Raw genomic sequence first — 20,061 nt, 5'->3', positions numbered from 1 at the left:
AAGTCTGCTTTTGTATCTCCAAACCTGTGTTCAGGATTACCTGTCCATTTGGAAACCAGTCTGGTCTGCCTAATTAAGTACTCACCTGCACAACTGAACCTGCCTGTTCCTGCTACTACTGCCTCCTGGATTCCAAGACTGGTCAGTCGCCTTCTGAATCATCACCTTACCTGCACTCGGGAAATACTCACCTCACCTGGACCTCGCTCTCTGGAACCTACACCGGACCTTCGCTGGACAAGGGTCGATCTCGTCATCTCTTCTGTGCTCTGGACTCGTACCTGTTCAGTAAGGATTATCACAAGGAATATTACCTGTGCCATACCTGCTGTTCCTCTCCTCACAGATTCCATACTCACCTCATTCTCTGCTCCTCAGGTCCTGGCTCCGGTTCCCCTTTGTAAATATTCCATTGCACTGTAAATAAATTCACTTCCCGTTACCTGCTGGTTTCTGCGTCTGTCTGTTGCCGAACTGCTCGCTTGGGTATAATCTGAAACCTGACACTGTTATTTTGAATAAACTCTCACTGTTCAAGAATAACTTATGCTGCAATTATGAAGACCCAGAAGGAAGTCCACCATTTGAAGTCACTTCACCCTGTCCCCATTATCTTAATAGACTGAGGTACACATAAAGTAACAACAGGATGTTATAATAAAATGTCCTCTGTGTGATTTAAATGAAATTGAAAATAAAATGCATTTATTTTATTGTCCTTTGTATACGACTATCAGAAATTAATTGTTTGTAAGGTTCTTGATGTTTACCCAGATTTTTTTTTGTATGAGTGATGAAGAAAAACTACAGTATTTATTTAAAAATTGTGTTTCAGTTAGCTCAGTATGTTTTAAAAGCCTGTCATCTTCGAAAGAGGACACTTTATGTTGGATGTTGGTGTTGGTCTCTGTATGCATCTTTGAAATATGTTTGTGTAGCAACCCCCATGGGCTTATAAAAAAAAACAAAAAACTAACAAACTGTGAACAGAAGGATTTGGTGAATGAATCATTTGGATGAACTGATTCTAGTGATTCAGAGCAGTCATTTCCATCACTAATTAATATGCTGTGGTTTAGTTTTACTCCCTGTGTCCTCCTTGTGTTCCCTGCGCCATCATTCACTCTTCCTCTGTAGTTTTTCAGTTGACCTGCCATGCCCACTTCATCCGCTCCCCATTACCTCTCAGCTGTTGTTCATCTTCTACTCACCATCCTTTATCATCTGAAACTGTTTCCATGACAACTAATCATTATACAGTATTAAATCAATATGCCTTTTTTACTGAGAAAAAATACTCAAGCTTTAACCACACAAAAGCACTTTTTTTCCAAAACAATTTTTTTTTCTAAAAATTTTCAATTTTCTTGTAAAAACAAAGTGCCAATGAGTGGTATGTGTGTGTGTGTGTGTATATAAATCCTATACATATATATATATATATATATATATATATATACACACAGACGGCCACTTGACCAGAGTCTGGTTCTGCTGGAGGTTTCTTCCTGTTTAAAAAATAGTTTTTTCTTTCCACTGTTGCCGATGTTCTAGCTTAGAATAGAAAGTTGCAATGAAGTGATGATTCAATGCAATTTGCTGGCTTCCTTAGATACTTTTTACCATTAGGCTTTTTACTGTGTATATGAATGTTTTGTACAGTGCTCTGAGACAACTTTTGTCGTGACTTGGCCTTCTACATTTCAGTCAGGAGATGGACACGAAAGGATTTCTATCACCCTAAAAATCCCCAGTTCTGTTAAATCTAACATTATGAAATAGAAGGAATATGGAACATGTTTAAATCTGAGGACAGACTGTCTTCATGAACTGAGTGGTTATGCAAGAAGAAGAATAGTGAGAGAGGCCCCCAAGACATCTGGGTGTACTCTGAAGGAGTTACAAGTTTCAGCAAGTGAGATGGAAGAGACTGTACATACAAGAACTTTTCTTGGTGGTTCATTACTAGTCTAAGATTTGTAGGAGAGTGGAAAAAATAAAGCCATTGTCGAAGTATAAAGGGGGCATACCCACAAAAAGTGGTGTAATTCCTTTTCTCCACAAAACCTCAGATGCATCAATAATGAAATGACAGGAGAAATGTGTGCAGCTCCATGCCTACTTCATGGCTTTGTATAGCACACTTCAGCAACAGGACAACTCAAAGTGTTTTCTATCAACAATTAAAAACATTTTGACAAAGTGCAAAAGAACAATAAAAACACATAGAAAGATATGTATAATTATAGACACTCAGCGAAGAAACATTAAAAAAAAATAAATAAAAGCAAGCTCTTATTTATAGCTGGAATAAAAGATAAAGGAATATAAAATCAGCATAAAATAATTTTCTGCTATAAATAATCTTTAGTATAGATGGACTTGTTGCATCCTGTGATTTATCATTGCTGTAGGTTTAAGCTAATGTTTTTGAGCCCATATTTCTTACATTACTTTAAATCACTTAGCTGCATTGCATGTTGTCATATCCCCTAAGATGATGTATTTTCTTGTCAATCTAAGGCCACAATTTCACCATCATTTTGGAAAATAAAGCCTTCTGTGGAAATATGTGTCAGAAACCTCACATTTTCCAGTGCCGTCCTTGTTATCACTGTCCAGTGTTTACAGTGACTTCATTAGCAGCCAGCCTTCTAATAAAAACAAAGCTTTAAAACAGGCAGTAATGACATTGATAAGCATGACCAAGCTACTATTTTGGTTGACATGAGTTCCCTTGTTCCCTCTTGGAGCATGGGAGTGGACATCTGAACTGTGATTTTTGCACTGGGGATCTTTGATATTAAATCTTGCTACCAAAACGTCTGCTTTCAGAAGGTAAATGTTGTGTGCGCTTAGTGGTTCACAACCTTTTCTCAAAATGAGTACTTCCAAGACCTTCTTGTTCCAGTTGTGTTTGACTCTAGTGGTGTGTTTTAGCTCATGCACCTGTAAGCCTCTCAGTAATGACATTCAAAGCGAGGATCTGCAGAAATCTTACAAGATGTCAGAGGATTTTTTGGCAGAAGAAGACACAAAGTCCAGAAAAGAAAACTTTTTGGCAACTATGAAGGAAAGTTTTTTGAGACAACTCAACCTTTCAGCTGTTCCACAGGAGCATACCAGGATCTCACCCCCTCAATTCATGGTGGAGCTGTACAACAAGTATGTCTTGGACAGTTTGGCAGTCCCTCAGTCTGATGTCATACAAAGCTTCATGGTTCAAGGTACACAAAAAAATTTAACTGGACTTAAGGGAAGTCATGGTTTAATATGTGTCTGTGATAAAACAGAGATGCTACACAGGTGATAAGATAACATAGGTTTATTCTGAATTCTCTTTAAATGATTTTTATTTATTCAACTCTTTTTTGGACCTTTGTTATCTATGATATCATGAAGATTTCCCCTTTTTACTGCTGCACACACAAAGACGAGGTTAGAACAAATTATCATAGTGCTAGATCCTTTGTAAATGAATAATATGACCCACTGCTGAAAAACAAACAAAAAACAAACAAAAATGTTTTTGCACGTCTGTGTGTGTGTTTGTTTCTGTGTCTGTTTCCAAAATATATCAAACAACTAGATGACTTTTATTGAAACTTACAGAAAGTAATATTTGGATATATATATATATATATATATATATATATATATATATATATATATATTTGGACTGCAGATAAGAATGATAAGAATGTGGAGTTTTAAACTGAGATGTTATTTAAGATAAATTCACATTCAGATTAAACTTACTCCCATCCCCCTATGGAGAGCTGTTAGGGTCTTTATTTGTCTGGCTAATAAACAAGAGGCTTTATTTACAGGAATGAAGGTGTCCATTAGAGAGAAAATAACTGGGGATCAGGCTTAACTAAATTCAATTTAGTTTATTTATAGAGTCACAAGTCACAACAAAAGTTGTCTCAGGGCACTGTACAAAAACATTTACATTCATTATGAAGCACCAATTAGTAAACCTTATCTATCTAAGGAAGCCAGACAAAGAAAAACATGTTAATGACAGAAATAATTACAGTAGAGCAAGTAAAGACAGCAGCAGACTGAGGAAATGTGCCCAGCAGTCTAAGCCTATAGCAGCATAACTAAGTGAGAGCTCAGGAAACCCAAGCCAATGCTAACTATAGGATTAATCAAAAAGGAAAGTCTTAAGTCTGATCTTAAAAGTGACTGACAGGGTGTCGGTCTCACTGACAGAAACTGGAAGTTGGTTCCAGAAGAGAGGAGCCTGAGAACTGTTATGGATTTAAGTATTTTTGAGGGGTTTTTGCATTAGATTCATTGTTTTGTAAATCTGTTTTATTTCTTGTTTATTCTGCATTTAGTTAAGTTCTTGTGTAGTTCTGTTTCCTGTGTGGGTCTCTTTTCATTAATTTCTCGCTGGTTCATTCCTTGCTGTCATTTTGCTCTGACTGTCATGCCCTTGTGTTTCTCCTTGTCAGTCATGTTCTATGGTTTTTTGCTCCTGATTTTTCTCACATGCTTGTAAGTTTTTGGTGCTTGTTTTTTTGCTGCCACGTCAGCTTTTTGTTTTCCTTTTTTGTTCTGTTTCAGTTTTTTTCAGCTCAATATGAGTCTGTATTCTGGGTTCGCCACACTAGACTATTACAGATAACTGAAAGATCTGCCTCCCATTCTACCTTTAGCAACCACAAGTGAACTCGCAGTTTGAGAGCGAAGTGCTTTGTTAGGAAAATATGGAACAGTAAGTTCTTTTATATAAGAAGGAGCTTCGTTGTTGAGAGTTTTGTATGTTAGGAGTAAGATTTTAAATTCTATTCCGAATTTGACAGAGAGCCAAAGGAGAGAAGCTAAAACTGGAGAAATATCTGGCAGCATCATTTTAGATCAACTGAAGACAAAGAGTTTTTTTGGACACTTAGATAATAACGAGTTACAATAGTCCAGCCTAAATGTGATAAATGCATGGACCAGTTTTTCAGCATCATTTTAAGACAAGATGTTTCTAATTTTAGTGATATTACGTGTGTGAAGGAAAGCAGACCTGGTAACATTTTTAATGCAGGGATTAAAAGACATCTCCTGATTAAAAACAACAACAAGGTCTTTACATTAGAACTGGAAGCCAAATTAATCTCATCCGGAGAAAGTAAAAGGCAGCAAAGTTTGTTCCCAAGATATTCAGGGCCTTAAAAAAACAAAAAACCCACAACCTGTCTTTTCAGAGTTTAAAAGCAGAAAGAGTCAATGCTCTTTTGTTGGTTTTAGAAAGCTGAAATCTGAGATCTTGTCTTCTTTTTACAGTTAGTTTCTCTCATTTGAAGGAAATGGCTTCCACCCCCCACCCCCANCACCCCCACCCCCCAACCATCAGTCTTCTCTGTCGAAAAGAGGACAGAGGAGGAGTGTCCTTTGTCCTTGAAGTGGGATGCAAGAGATGGCAGTGTCCCTCATCCATTATGTTGCTGGAGTATCTGAAAAACTCAGAAGGATTTTTTCTGAAAACAGCAACAACCCGGTGCATTTCTAACCAAACAGAACTCTCAGAAACAGGCTGGTCCATCCTAAGGACAAAATATCCAAACACATATTGAGCAGTGTGGTGTCTGCAGTTCAGTACTACAAGAAATTTCCAGAACTCTATATTGAAGAAACCAAACAGCCTCTCCACAGACACACCTACACCTCAAGGATAAGGGACACTTTTTTGAGGAAGAAAATCCTCATATTTTGGACAGAGAAGGCAGATGGTGTGAAGAAAGGTGTGAAGGAAATCATTTACATCACATGAGAGAAACTAACTTTAAACAGAGGATGTGTATGCCCAGTTGATTTCATTTCCTTTTTTTTGGGGGGTGGGGGGGTGGATTAATTGTAATCCATAGGGGGGCCCAGAAGAAAATCTGTGGGAACCACTACCTTAACACTTCTAACAAAAACGATAACAAAACTACCTATACTTTGATTACCATAATACAAATTGTTGTGGATTTAAAGCAGGAACTTGAAGCAATTTTTCTCCAAGGAACAGTCCACAAAGCAGAAACTTGCAGTACCTTTTTTTTCTAAAAACAGTCCACAAAGCAACAACTTGCAGTACCTCTTTGATGAATAAAGAGTCCACAGAAAGAGTCCTTATTTATGTGTCACACCACTGGTGATCGGAGAGCTCCTGTATCAGGGTGAGGACTCGAGGGTTCACGCTGAGACTACGCTTTTTCTGGGTTTATCAAGAAAAAAACACCTGTTAAAAAATAAAATAAAGACCATTATAAGCATGTTACATATTACAAATTGAAAATACTGTATTTTTCCACACTATAGGGCGCACCAGACTATAAAGTGCATTAAGCGAAACAAAACAGCCACATGTCTTTTTGGAGAATACTGCACCAACGTAAAGGGCCCCCACATACTCTGGCATACTTCACTCTGCGAAGGTCTGCGTGTACTCGAGGCAGACTCAATGCGGACACGAAGTGGACATCCGCCGGACATGTCCACGCAAAGAAAAAGTTTTATGACTGCAAACACGTACTCTGTGTCACACAATAAACTGCCCGGCGAGAAACGGTGTTTACATCAAACTGTTTTGTGTGCGACACCAACCGCTCTCAGGTGAGAATAAATGCCATCGCAGAGCGATTCCAGAGTTGAAGCCAGCTCAGATAGATAATGGATGGTAAAACAGTAGTAGCTCCTGAACATTAGGCACAATGCAGAAATGAAGGAGGGGATGTTTGTGTTGATAAGGGTCTGATCCAGACTCAGCATGTACCTTGTTGAGGAATAGCACGACTGTCCTATGAACAAATTATTGAGCAGGGTAGACTAAGAAGTGTTATACTGACATGACAGATTCCAATAGTAGCACAATTTAATAAAACACATACGAAACAGGCTTACCACAGACAATGATGGCTGATGTCAAAGCCACTTGTTCCAGTTGGACGTCTTCTGACAGACTTGTTTCATCTACATAGAAGAAGATGGACTCCTCCCCTTTTCATCAAAGTAGCTGAGTAGAAGCAGAACCAACTCTTTCACATCCTGTGAGCAGCCACCCATGTTGGCACTGTGTGTAAAAAGTGGACTTTATAAGACATTTCACCTCTTCTGGATTGGCATCAGACTGTTGAAACATCACCTTGAGTTTTTCCATCTTTTGCTGCTGGCTTTCTTGAGTTTCTTCATGAGGCAGAAATTTTACATCCCATTTAATCATTTAATGCATCCATAAGTGTCCTGCATTGCTGCTCTCTCTTCTAATGGGATCTCATCTGTGTCATCAGAGTTAATCTGAGGACAGTCTATTTTCTTATTTTGGGTGCTGAAGTGCGCCTCACATTTTCAATTCTGTTTTGCAACTGTTTGATGAGGGAATAGTAGCCTGTGCCTACAATATTACCCTCTATTACATCTTGCAAAGATTTGGGATATTTTGCAATCATTTTTTTTTTGCAATGTCAGTTGAATGCTTCTTACCTACTTGAGGGCATTTTTCCATCATCTCAGTCACAACAATCTGGGCCATCTGCCTCCTCAGTTTTGGACATGGCCTTTTCCCCGTCTCCAAATAATGCATCACTTCCTCAGGAAATTTAGTCCATGGAATTTCAAAGCTGTCCTCCCAATGTGTGTCAAGTCAAGAGCTGCTGGAAGAGGTTGATGATGATGAACTTCGAGGTGAAACAGAAAGCTGTGACAAGATTGGGCAGGTGAGGCTTCCACAGACGAAAGTGAGCTGTTCTCTGGAGTCTGGTTTTTAAATATAGAAAAAGGGGGGGAAAATCACACTGTACAATATTAAAAGGTTTCTGTGTCTGCTTAGGACACTTTGTGGTCTTCTTACTTACTTTTTTCCAAACAGTAAGAATTTTTCTGGCTTGTACAGGTCTTACTACAGTCATCAAATCAACCTCCTCTATGAAGCGTAGATTATCATAAGTTTTCACTCCAATGGACTGCAAGTGCTCTTCTAGGATGTTTTTGGTTACTGCTGGAAGTTCTGGTAAGACTTCCATGATGGCATCATTTAAGAAGGTTGGCTCTGAGTCACTCATACTTGCGCTGAAGAAAAAGTGTCACCTTCAAACAAAAAAGGAAAAAATATATAATACACACACTTAGAACAGGGACATGTACCTTGTCACACCTATAATGTCAATGTAAACCATTTACAATGTGAGAAGCATTAGCTTCATTTTGACTTTATTTTGCCACAATACTATGCTTCAGTGGAATGACTTGGTATCCATCAAGGATGTAGGATACCAGATGAGATCATTACAGTACCCTTTCCTCAAGGTCTGACACCCGAAGGACCACCAGGCTGTTCAGGGTGGGCATGATGAAAGACCCTTATGAGCGACTGATCAATGATGTGGTGGGCAGATACCCATGACCGCTCCTCCGGACCATACCCCTCCCAGTCGACCAGGAAATGGATGGACCTCCCCCAGTGTCTGGATTTGAGAAGGCGACGTACGGTATAGACCGGCCCCCCATTGAGGAACTGGGCGGACGTGTTCAACCCAAGGGAGTGCAGGTGACCATTTTGTTGGGTCCTGCTCACAGAGCATTCTGAGTTTCGCCTTCTGGTTGCAACGTTCCGACTGTCCATCCGACTGTGGGTGAAATCCAGAGGAGAGGCTCACCTTGATTCCTAGTTGCCCACAAAACTCCTTCCAGAAACGTGAGATGAACTGGGGTCCACGATCAGAGACGATGTCAGAGGGTAGGCCGTGGAGCCTAAGCACTTCCTTCGCCAAGATCTGGCTAAGCTCCTTAGACGTGGGCAACTTGGGTAGCGGAACCAGGTGAGTCATTTTAGAGAAGCGATAGACAATGGTGAGTATGGTGGTACCTTCAGAAGGTGGTAGTCCAGTAATAAAGTCCATGGAGATATGGGACCATGGGCGATGACGTATAGGGAGAGGATAGAGAAGGCCTGCAGGAGGTCGCCATGAAGGCTTGGGCTGGGAACAGACCCGACAGGCTGCTACAAACTCTTTGACATCCTTGATGAGTCCCTTCCACCTGAATGCGTTCAAATGTGGTGTTCATTAGGGGTAAAGGGTAGCGATTCTTCACCATGATGTCATTGAGGCTCCGAAAGTGGACGTAAGGTCACATCTTTCTTGCCGACGAAGAAGAACCCTGCCCCTGCCGGTGAAGAGGATGGACGGATGATGCCAGCTTTGAGGGCCTCACTGATGTAGTTTCTCATGTCTTTTTCTTCTGGACAGGACAGGGAGTACAATCGACCCTTGGGAGGACAAGTACTGGGCACAAGATCAATGGCACAGTCGTAAGGTCGATGAGGCGGCAAAGAGGTGGCTCGATGTTTGCTAAACACCTCTCAGGTCATGGTATTGTTCCGGAACTTGTGACATGTCCGGTTCCTCTTGTAGGTGTTTGGAGCTGGTTGCTTCGGTGGTCTTTGCGCCTTGGAGGCAGGTCGACAGGCAGTGAGAGCTCCAGCCCAGCACCTCTCCACGAGTCCAGTCAAGGTGTGGGTTGTGGAGACATAACCAGGTGGCGCCCAGGATGATGGGGATGTCAGGTGAGTTGATTATTAAAAATGTGATGGATTCATGGTGATTTCCCCCTATGATCAGTCTGACTGGTTCAGTCTCGAGCTCGACCTGATGAAGAACATGACTGTCAATATCTTAAACCTCAGAGTACCTCGTACTTTGTTTTAATCTGAGCTTGAGTGACCAGGCTAATCTAGCATCCATAAACTCGGTGTCCGCACAAGAGACAACAAAAACTGCCTGGGCGTAAGGTCGTTCATTAACTAGGATCTGTGCTTGTAAGGTAACCAAACGAGACGGGCTAGCTGCTCTCCTCTGATTGAACAGAGCATTTCTAATCCCTGAAGGTACTGACCTCTTAACTGGACACACGCAAAGCTGATGTTCCGTGCCGCCACAGTAGAAGCAGAGTCCGTCCCTCATCTCCCGTTCCCTCTCTGATGTGGACAATCTGGACCGACCGATCTGCATGGGCTCCTGAGGGGGAGAAGGTCGACCAGGCGTTGGGCACGACTTGGGAGAATTGACCATAATCCGACTAGGCTGCTTGGTAGCTCTCTCCTGCCACCTTTCACAAAGCCTTTGGTCAATTCGAGCCACCAATGATTCTAACTCGGCCAGACCCCTGGGAGGATCTCTGGTTGAGAGTTCATCCTTAATCAGATCGTTTAATCCCTTTTAGAAAGCGTCACAAAGCGCTTTGTTGTTCCACCCACTCTTAGATGCTAAGGCATGAAATTCAATGATGTATTTGTTAACGCGTTTGCTGCCTTGTAAAACATACTCCTTGACATATTTATGTAAGGATGGCCACCAGAATCGACGGGAGATGAGGGAGATGGTCCTACTGCTTCTGGGGTGAGCTGAGAACTTCAAAGAATGGAACCAGTGTATCAGACGAGAACGGACTGAAGACGGGGCGTAGATATGATTGGGTGGGCCAGAGCCGGGATCAGGTTCGCTCAGTTGGGCTTGGTGGACAATGTCTTCAATCTCCCAGGAGAGAGTGCCAATGGTGCAGCTGGGCGGGGAGATGAGGGAAGGAGCCTTGTTCGAGAGATCAGGTGAGTATTGGTGGGACGGGGCATCGGGCTTGGTGTTTCTAGAACCTGGACGGAAGGAAATGGACAGATTAAAACGAGAGAAAAATGGAGACCAATGGGACTGGCGTGGAGTGAGGCGCTTGGCTGATTGTAGGTAGGATAGGTTCTTGTGATCAGTCCAGACCAGCACGGGATGTTCTGTGCCCTCCAGTCAATGATGCCATTCCTCAAGGGCGAGCTTGATTGCAAGGAGTTCCCTATCCCCCACGTCGTAATTCCTCTCGGGTGGAAATAGTCTACGGGGAAAAAAAAGCACATGGGTGAAGTTTTTCCATCGGGGCAGGAACACTAAGACAGGATGGTACCAATGCCAGTGTCCAAAGCATCCACCTCCAGGATGAACTGTTTGTTGTGGTCAGGACCAACAAAGTTGAGAGAAGGCGATGTTAGCTTCAGGAGTCCAGGAGAAAGTGACTTTAGTGGAGGTAAGAGCGGTCAAGGGGGGCGGCAGTCTGACTGTAATTGCGGATGAATCTGCAATAGAAGTTTGCGAATCCTAAGAAGCGTTGTAACCGTTTCCTGGGCTCGGGTCTGGGCCAGTCTAGGACCGCCTTGATTTTCTCCGGATCTGACCAAACCTGTCTGCTCTCGAGAATGTTTCCCAAGAACATGATGGATGGTTTATGAAACTTGCACTTCTCAGCCTTGACAAATAGGCGATTCTTGAGAGGACGTTGGAGGACCAAACGAATGTGTCTCTGGTGATCTGTTGGGTTCTGGGAGTAAATTACAATATCATCGAGGTATACAAAAATATATATTTTTAAAAAATCACAGAGAATGTAATTTATGAGGGCCTGAAAAACAGCAGGGGCATTGCAGAGACCAAAGGGCATGACCAGATACTTGAAATGACCGATGGGAGTCTTAAAAGCCATTTTCCATTTGTCCCCCTGGCAGACTCGGACAAGGTGGTAGGCATTACAGAGGTCTAACTTTGAGAAAATGGTGGCTTCCTGAACCGGTTTAAAACCGGATGCAATGAGTGGAAGTGGATATTTATTTTTCATGGTTATTTTATTAAGCCCCATGTAGTCTATACAAGGTCAGAGTGAGCCATTTTTCTTGCTTACAAAAAAGAAGCCCGCCCCCAGTGGGGAGGATGAATGTCGAATGATACCTGTGGCTAGTGACTCATTGATATATTTCTCCATTGCCTGACGTTCGGAATGAGAAATGTTGTACAGGCAACTGGATGGAAGAGGTGCACCAGGAAGGAGGTCTATGGCAGTGTCATAAGGACGGTGTGGCGGCAAGGATGTGCCCTTGTTTTTACTGAATACCTGTCTGAGATCGTGATACATGTCAGGGATCAGAGACAAATGAATGGGGTCCCCTTCTTCTGAGTTCACAGGGGACGGGCTTGGAGGAACGGCAGACTGCAAACAGGAGGAGAGACAGTTAGTTGACCATGATTCTATTCAGCATTCTGACCAGTCGAGGTGTGGATTATGTTGTTGCAACCAGTTAAAACCTAGGACAATGAGGAACTGAGAAATGGGAAAAACAAACAGGGAGATGGTCTCGTGGTGATTGCCGGAAATAACTAACTGTAGGGGTTTGGTCTTGTGTGTGATACGTGGAAGGACTTTCCCGTCAATAGCTGATACACGCAAAGGAACAGACAGGGGAACGGTTTCTATGTTGGCTTGGTTAACTAGAGACTGATCGATTAAATTTTGCTCACAACCAGAATCTATAAATACTGAGAGAGGAATATAATCATGGTTGACAAGAAGGGAACCGTTTCTATGTTGGCTTGGTTAACTAGATACTGATCGATTAAATTTTGCTCACAACCGGAATCTATAAATACCGACAGAGGAATAGAATCATGATTGACATGAAGGGTAGTCGGGAGAAGGAATCTAGGGGGCAAGGATTGGTCCGTCAATTGCCCCACTCACACTGGCTGACCTACTAGTTTGGGCGCATGGGGCAGGTGGCAATGAAATGCCCGGCAGAACCACAGTAATTACATAAATTAGTCTCCCTACGCCACTGTTGTTCCTCAGAGGTTAAACATGTCCGACCGATCTGCATGGGCTCTGGTTTGGGAGATGGCGATCTGGGTGGAGGTTGAACTGCTTTTCTCTTCTGGAACGAAAATTCAGTTGGGTTGGTGGGTTATGTGGTCCGTTGGTTCCTCTATTCTCTTAAGCGGTTGTCGATACATGTAGCCAGGGAGATTAGCTCGTCGAGGGTCTTAGGCTCATCTAGAGGAATGAATTCGTCCTTCAAAGATTCGTTCAGGGCATGGAAAAAAGCACTCTTAAGTGCACACGGGTTGAACCCGGAGGCTGCGGCCAGGGTGCAAAACTCAATTGAGAAATCTGCTACTGTCTTCTGACCTTGTTTCAGCAACCATAGTTGGCGGGACAAAGAGGTCTGATTAAGGTCTTTGCAGAAGACTAATATAAATTTGTTTACAAATTCTGTATAAGAGCAACCGAAACCGGAGGAACCCTGAAAACGAGCCTCCGCCCACTTTAAAGCTCCGCCTGTGAGCAGGCCGAGGACAAAGGAAATCTTGGCGTTATCGTGTGGAAAACAGTGGGGTTGACCGGTTAAATGTGAGGTTGCACTGAAAAAGGAACCCCCCACAACTACCTCACAACTACCTACTTCTCCAGAAAATTTCTCAGGATTTGGAGAAGTGATATTACGGGTGGAAAACATAGATTGAGTGGCGAGTGGAGCGATGGCTGCATCTGGTGGAGGAGAAACAGACTGCATACCCAGGAGTAGATTGGTGACGTTGATTAGTGGCATCTAGATGATTACTGAGGGTCCGTGTAACGCTTGGGTTGTGTTTAAAGGTGGAGAGGAGGCGGCTAACTCCTTAGGACAGTCAAAAACTCACAACTACATTGGTACTGGGAATTCCACAGTGTTTGTCCTTTAATAACACACTCTTCACCAATCTTAAAAAAGCCCGGTTGAACGGCTGCTATTTCATCAAACATGAAAAAAAGCAGAGTCCTAACAACCCATAACGTCACTGAAGTTGGAGAGATAAAACATACATGTCCGTCTCACTTTAAGTGTCAGTCTGTAGCACGTTTCTCCTACATTCTCTACAGAGAAGCAGTGGCACATGCTTGTGATCTCACTAGTGATACTAGGGTATCTTAAAGAGACAGACTGACAAGCGTTAACACGTTGCAGGTCTGTGCCTGCAGCCACCTGTCCCACCCACACGGCTTCACTTGAAAGACAGAGAACTGACCCAGACAGATCCTAACAGTCTGTGATTTCAGTTAACCTAAGCTATCATACACTGATCGAGTAGTCTTCAACAGGGACTGGAACTAACTTGCAACATGTGCTTTCAGCCCACATATTCCGTAGATCTCCGAAGAAAAGTAAATGTGAAGCTTACCATGCGAATGTTTAATTTGTCGATTGAACAGCCAAAGACCCACAAACAGATGGTGCAAAAATCGTAGACTTGTCCTCAATTTTTTAAAAATAGTCTGAATATGTTTTCTATGCTCTTCAATTGTCCACAGACAGTATCAGCTCTGGCTCGTTATTGACGTCAGCCAAACTGGTAATATAGTAGAAACACTGTGCTCAAATGTTTAATTTTTTTTTTTTAAATCAACAAGCTAGCAGGCTAAGTATCGATTACAATTTAAAGACTAATATGTTAGTGGTGGCCCCGTTAGGTTAGTATCATTTTTAAAAATCGATTTAAATAGAAAGCTACTTTGTATTACAGTAAAAGACTAATACAAGTATTATGGTTTGGACAAAAAATATCTATACGTTCTTAGGATTTGATATTTTATACATTAATAAATAGGCAACATCTCAGATTCACAATGCAATATTATTGAACAAAATTTATTTTTAAAAAAAGTACAGCGTAAACTTGTAAAATGACTTTCCTTTTTTTTGTATTTTCAAAACTGAAAAAAACTATAGTTTTTTCCAGTATTTGAATGCCTTATTAACAGAATTGTTTTGTTATAAGTATTACAAAATTCTTGTTTTTTTAACCACCATTTGTAGTTTCAACAAATACATTTGATTATACACACATATTGTTGTAAAAACAGCATAAACATTTTGTTTCAAAATTTACAAAGGTTTTAGCGTAAATTAAGCAAAAGATGCTTTCCAGTTTACAGTATTTTCCTGTTGTGATTTTACATAGTTTTTATGTAAATTCCACAGTCATTTTTTACAGTGTAGCATCTCAGTTTATTCATGCATAAACTATTCTTCCATTAGAGCACAGGTGTCAAACTCCAGGCCTTGAGGGCCGCCGTCCTGGAGGTTTTAGGTTTTTCTGCTCCAACACACCTGATTCAATTGGTTTACTTACCTCCTCATCAAATCATCAAGTTCTCCAGGAGCATGGCAACAAGTCATCCATTTAAACCAAGTGTTTTAAAGCAAGAACACATCTAAAACATGCAGGAAAGCAGCCCTCGAGGAATGGAGTTTGACACCTCTGCATTAGAGGTTGTTCAAAAAGCCATTTACAACAATTAAGATATTGATTGTTCATAACTTTTACACAGATGACCCCGTCAGAATGACAAATAATCATTTTCACTTTGTATTGTGGATTAAAAGCTCTTTTGTTTGCCCCCCAAGAAAAAAAAAATCTTACAGTACTCTAAAAATCTACAATTTTTATATAATTTGAGAACATCAATTTTAAAAAAGTCTGAATTTTTTTTTTTGCCATGTAATAATAATTTTTTTTTTTAGATGTTTCAGATAGCTCATCTTTTCTTTTCTCTTCAACAGATATTCTTTCAATATTAAATGGCATGAAGTCCAGTCACAGGCTGCAGTTCAATGTCAGTATCCCCAACCATGAGAAGATTATCAGTGCTGAACTCCAGCTACTCTTCTTCCCAGATGCCAGGTCAGAGGTCACCTGTCACAGTGTCAAAGCACCAATTGAAGTCTATGAAGCTGATGGCAACAGTTTCACATCCCTTACAAAACTGCTGGATGGCAAAGAGGTGGTCGTCTCCCAGAGCACATGGGTGACATTTGATGTGACCACCACAGTTCAAAACTGGATTAAGTCAGGCCAAGGAGCAACTGTTTTTGATGTAGTGGTGGATACAACAGACTGCAGCCCCTCTGAAAAAGGAAAGAAGGTAGCCAGATGCTTAAACGTGAGTTTATCTGTTGGAGATAATACTTCAGCCGCCTTAACAGTTTTTTTGGATAACTTTGGCAGCAGGAGGAGAGAGGTGAAGCAGGAACTAAAAAAGATAATACTTCATGAAGAAGAAACCTTTTTTCACAAGGGGGCTGACTGGAACAGAGAAAATCAACTTCTAAATGAGGTTCCTGATGCTCAGCATTCACTCAGAATGAAAAGGAAGGCGGACCTGGAGTTCTGCCACCGAACCTCGCTCAAAGTCAACTTTAAAGACATTGGCTGGGACAGTTGGATTGTGGCACCTCCAGAATATGATGCTTTTGAATGTCGAGGACAGTGTTACCACCCACTGACAGATGAATCAACCCCATCAAAGCATGCCCTCATCCAGACTCTGATGAACCTCAGAGATCCCAAGAAGGCCAACATGGCTTGCTGTGTCCCCATTAAACTTGACCCCATTACAGTCATGTATCAGGAGAACGGGCACATCACTATAAGATACCTTTATGAGGAGATGAAGGTGGCAGAGTGTGGCTGCAGGTAATCAGGGTGAATGGTACTAAAAAGAAAAACAAGAATGGTTCCAAATTTTACTTTCATTCAGTTTAAGATAAAATCACACTAGAAACACCACAGTGCATTATTGGAAGCTTAATTTTTATCTTCTCTCACCAGAATAACCTGTCTTTATAAAGACAGGATTTGCCGTCATATATATCTGGAAAAAAGTTTTTTTTCTTATCCATTTTAAACATGAACTGGTGCTACAACAACATAAAATAATATTAATTGCCATCATTTTTTATGTTTTTCATACTGCACCTGTGTATTTTGTCCTTTAGTCCACATTCAAAAATCACAATCTGATTTAACTTGATGTTGTCACAATTAAACACTGATTGTGTGCTGAAATGGTTATTATCTAAATAGAAATTGTAAACAATTTAAAAGGAAAAAAAAAGTTTTGGGAGAATCTGCAGCCGAGCTAAAAATGTTCCCCCTCTTTATTCTGATATGTTATTAAATTGTATGTTGTCACCACCTCGTGGCATGGCATTGGTATTCCAGTATTTTTGTGAGAATTATGTAGACAGTTTTTTTCCTTAACAGAGAAACATATTTTAATTAAAAAAATAATATATATATATATATTTTTTTTTTAAGGATTCAATACAACTAAATCTTATTACTGCTCCAGCATTTTCATGTACACCAGTGTACTTTATAACACATAATAAACACATATTACAAGTTTTCTTTAAATTTATCTGGTTTAGTGTGAATTTAGCCAACTACATACATGCTAATTCAAGCCAAATATACACACACACACGCACACATACACAATCACTCACTATAGTGAGTGCCTCCTTCTGTCAAGAGTGTGAGGAAAAAAAAATTGTTATTGTCTGGTATCAGTTTGATGCAGATGTTTTGATGCTAGCTCCAAAAGCTAGGCTATCAAAAATGCCAAGGTCTCTCATTTGACTAAATTAGTAACTCTGTGCACTCTTACTCGTTAGTGGTCCTTCTGAAAATCTGCATAACTTAGCAGATATTCTCAAACGCGTGCAATTTTGTCCGGTCAGCTTTCACCTAGTGCTTTGCAACTCTAATTTGTTTCCAGAAAGACCAAAATGGGAAGTCAAACTCAAAAGAGAAGTTCATAAATTCTGGAGGTCACCTTTTCAAATTCTTTATACCAGTGGTTCTTAAAGTTGGGGTCTGGACCCCATTTTGGGTCTTGAAATGATGTTCAACAATAAAACCAAGCTTTAAAATTATGCTAAAAGTATATTTTTTGGCATTTGTTACAAGAAGTCATAAACTTATATAAAAATGGTTTTAATGGTTATTTCAATCCCTTCAGGATTTCGCGGGCATTTTTTGTGATTGTTGCAGGCTAAAATGCCTGATTTCGCAGTGCATTTTCCTAAAAGTTGCTATGAAAAGTTGATTTTTTTTTTTTACTAAAATCAATAAACAACCATAACTTTTAATATATAAATCAAAAATACTTACTAGTTTTGTAAGATAATTACAAACAAACATTGACATTATCAAAAGGATCAAAACCGTGTCATGGTGATTTGTCGACTAGATTGTCCCTCGTCTGCAGCTCTCCTCACATGTTTTGCAGACACAAAGTGTTTGTCGATGCGTTTATGTTCGATGATTACACTGCAGGACGTGCAAAACAGCTTCCCCCCACTCTCGTGCAGCTGGGTAGGAAACTGTTTGCGCGGTCCTTTGCTGAAATCTTTGTGGGTAAATGTGAAGCATTAGCGCACATTTTCGCTTCGCAGGAAGTGACGTCACATGTCTTCTTCGTGAGTTATTTGGGGTTATTTTGTATTCCACACTACACAAACCCACAAAGAAAAGACTAGACTGCAGAAATGGTGGCGAATCACTTTAGAAACAATAAATATTGGGTTAAAGTTGCGGTGTTTTGGGCAAAGTTGCAAAAAGTTGTGATTTTGCGGTGTTTGCTTGATTTTGCGTTAATAGTTGCGATCGCAACATCACAAAATCCTGGAGGGTCTATTATTTGGGGTTTTATGACACCCTTGTCCAATGCCTTATTAGCCATGCTTGTACACTTCAATTTGCAATAGTCGGGGTCACGAATGTCTACCACTTATTTTGTGGGTTAAAACCTGAAAAATTTGGGAAACACTTCTTTACAGGGTATGCCAGATGCTTTATGCAGCCAGTGGGAGAGCAGTAGGATCCTTTAATTGGAATAAAGGTTTTATTTTTCTACCACATTTCATATCATAATGTCCATTTCAAACAATGATTTCTTTTTGGAGGTTGCTATTGCAATGTTTGATTTGTGAATTGCTCAAAGAGACTTCTGCTTATGGTATATGTATTATTTTTGTAGCATTTAAAATGTTGATATTAGCAGGGAGGAAACCAGAGAACAGAGACACAATTACATTTTTTGTTTAACTCTTGTAATGTGTATATAAAAAGCTTGGCTTTACTGTATATTGGTTTGTTAGTTTTCATCATTAGTTCATGAACTACATAATGTTAAAGGTCATCAAAATGCATTGTAAAATTTATGAAAATAAATTTTACTGTCATGATAATAAGTGCAAATTCTTGTATTTAAGATCCACATCCACTACTGATTGTTTATTTTAAATTTATTTTTTATTTTTTATTTTGAGGTAAACCCGCTTTCAATGGTCATTAAATGTTGCTACACAGGTTTTAAGGAATGTGTGGGTTCTATCATAAGTGTTGCAAAAAGCTTTCTGATGTTGTAAGTCTGCTATTGTATACAAAATAAGGAGACAGCCTGTAAACTTACAAACCTTATTGCAAATGTGCTATCACGGCAGGCACCATTACAGAACTGCTTAGTTATCGCTTCCTCTGCACTCCTAAAATATGCTTTTCTGCCCCATGCTGTCGCAGCAGTGCCATCTGGTGACAACAAAACATACTGACATGTTTTGTTGTAGCTTTTTGACCCACATCCAAAGCAAACACACATGGTACGGTTTAAACCATTATTTCATAAAGTGATCTATATTTATATATTTAGAAGGCAGATGGTGTTGAAGAAAGTCCAAATAGCACTTGTGTGAACTGAAAAAAGTCCTTCATGTGTTATTATTACCCTTTATTTAACCAGGGAAGTCCCATTGAGATCACAGATCTCTTTTTCACAGGAGGCCTGGGGTTGAAGGCAGCCTAACATCCATGTTTTTAGCTTGTGGGAGGAAACCAGAACACCTGGAGTAAACCCAAGCAAACACAGAGGACATGCAAACTCCACACAGAAAGACCTGAGGTCCAACCCAGGGCTTGAACCCAGTACCTTGTGAGGCAACAGTGCAAACCACTAAGCCGTTGTGCTGCTATGAAAGCAGTAAAACTGTGACTATCAGGGTATAGAGGCAGTTAGTGGTAAGCTGTAAAACAGTTTCTTAGAGTCAATATTTCATATGTTTAATATGTTCCATTGTGAATAAAATAAAGGTTTATAAAAATTCTTAGTCCCAATGGTCTGCAGGTGACTGCTGAGGCCTTTTTTTTCCGTTCACCCTCAAAAACAGTGTTGAATAGCCTCAGAAGTCAATAAAGGCAATGACGACTCGTGGTTTCGTCTCTGTGTGTTTTTACAAAATAAAAAAAAAATTAAATGAACTTCACACACACACACATATATATATATATATATTTAAAAAAAATTCCCTTCTCACCCTCCACGGGTGGTCTTTGTTTCATCCTCTGAGCTCGGGTCCTCTACCAGAGGCCTGGGAGCTTGAGGGTTCTG

The 20,061-nt window shown here is 40.5% G+C and overlaps 1 protein-coding gene across 1 annotated transcript; it reads left to right on the top strand.

The window, feature by feature from the left end:
* The first annotated feature begins 2,872 nt into the window (after positions 1-2,872).
* Positions 2,873-16,308, top strand: gdf2 (growth differentiation factor 2). The gene is made up of 2 exons (XM_017438402.2): positions 2,873-3,227; positions 15,392-16,308. Exons 1-2 carry the CDS (start codon positions 2,882-2,884, stop codon positions 16,306-16,308), a joined length of 1,263 nt encoding a protein of 420 aa, XP_017293891.1. The 5' UTR covers positions 2,873-2,881.
* The last annotated feature ends 3,753 nt before the right edge of the window (positions 16,309-20,061 follow it).

This window comes from Kryptolebias marmoratus, linkage group LG2 (genome assembly GCF_001649575.2).
Source record: "Kryptolebias marmoratus isolate JLee-2015 linkage group LG2, ASM164957v2, whole genome shotgun sequence".
Lineage (NCBI taxonomy): Eukaryota > Metazoa > Chordata > Actinopteri > Cyprinodontiformes > Rivulidae > Kryptolebias > Kryptolebias marmoratus.
Note: the sequence above shows the minus strand (reverse complement) of the source record. Positions and strands in the feature narration are given on the sequence as shown.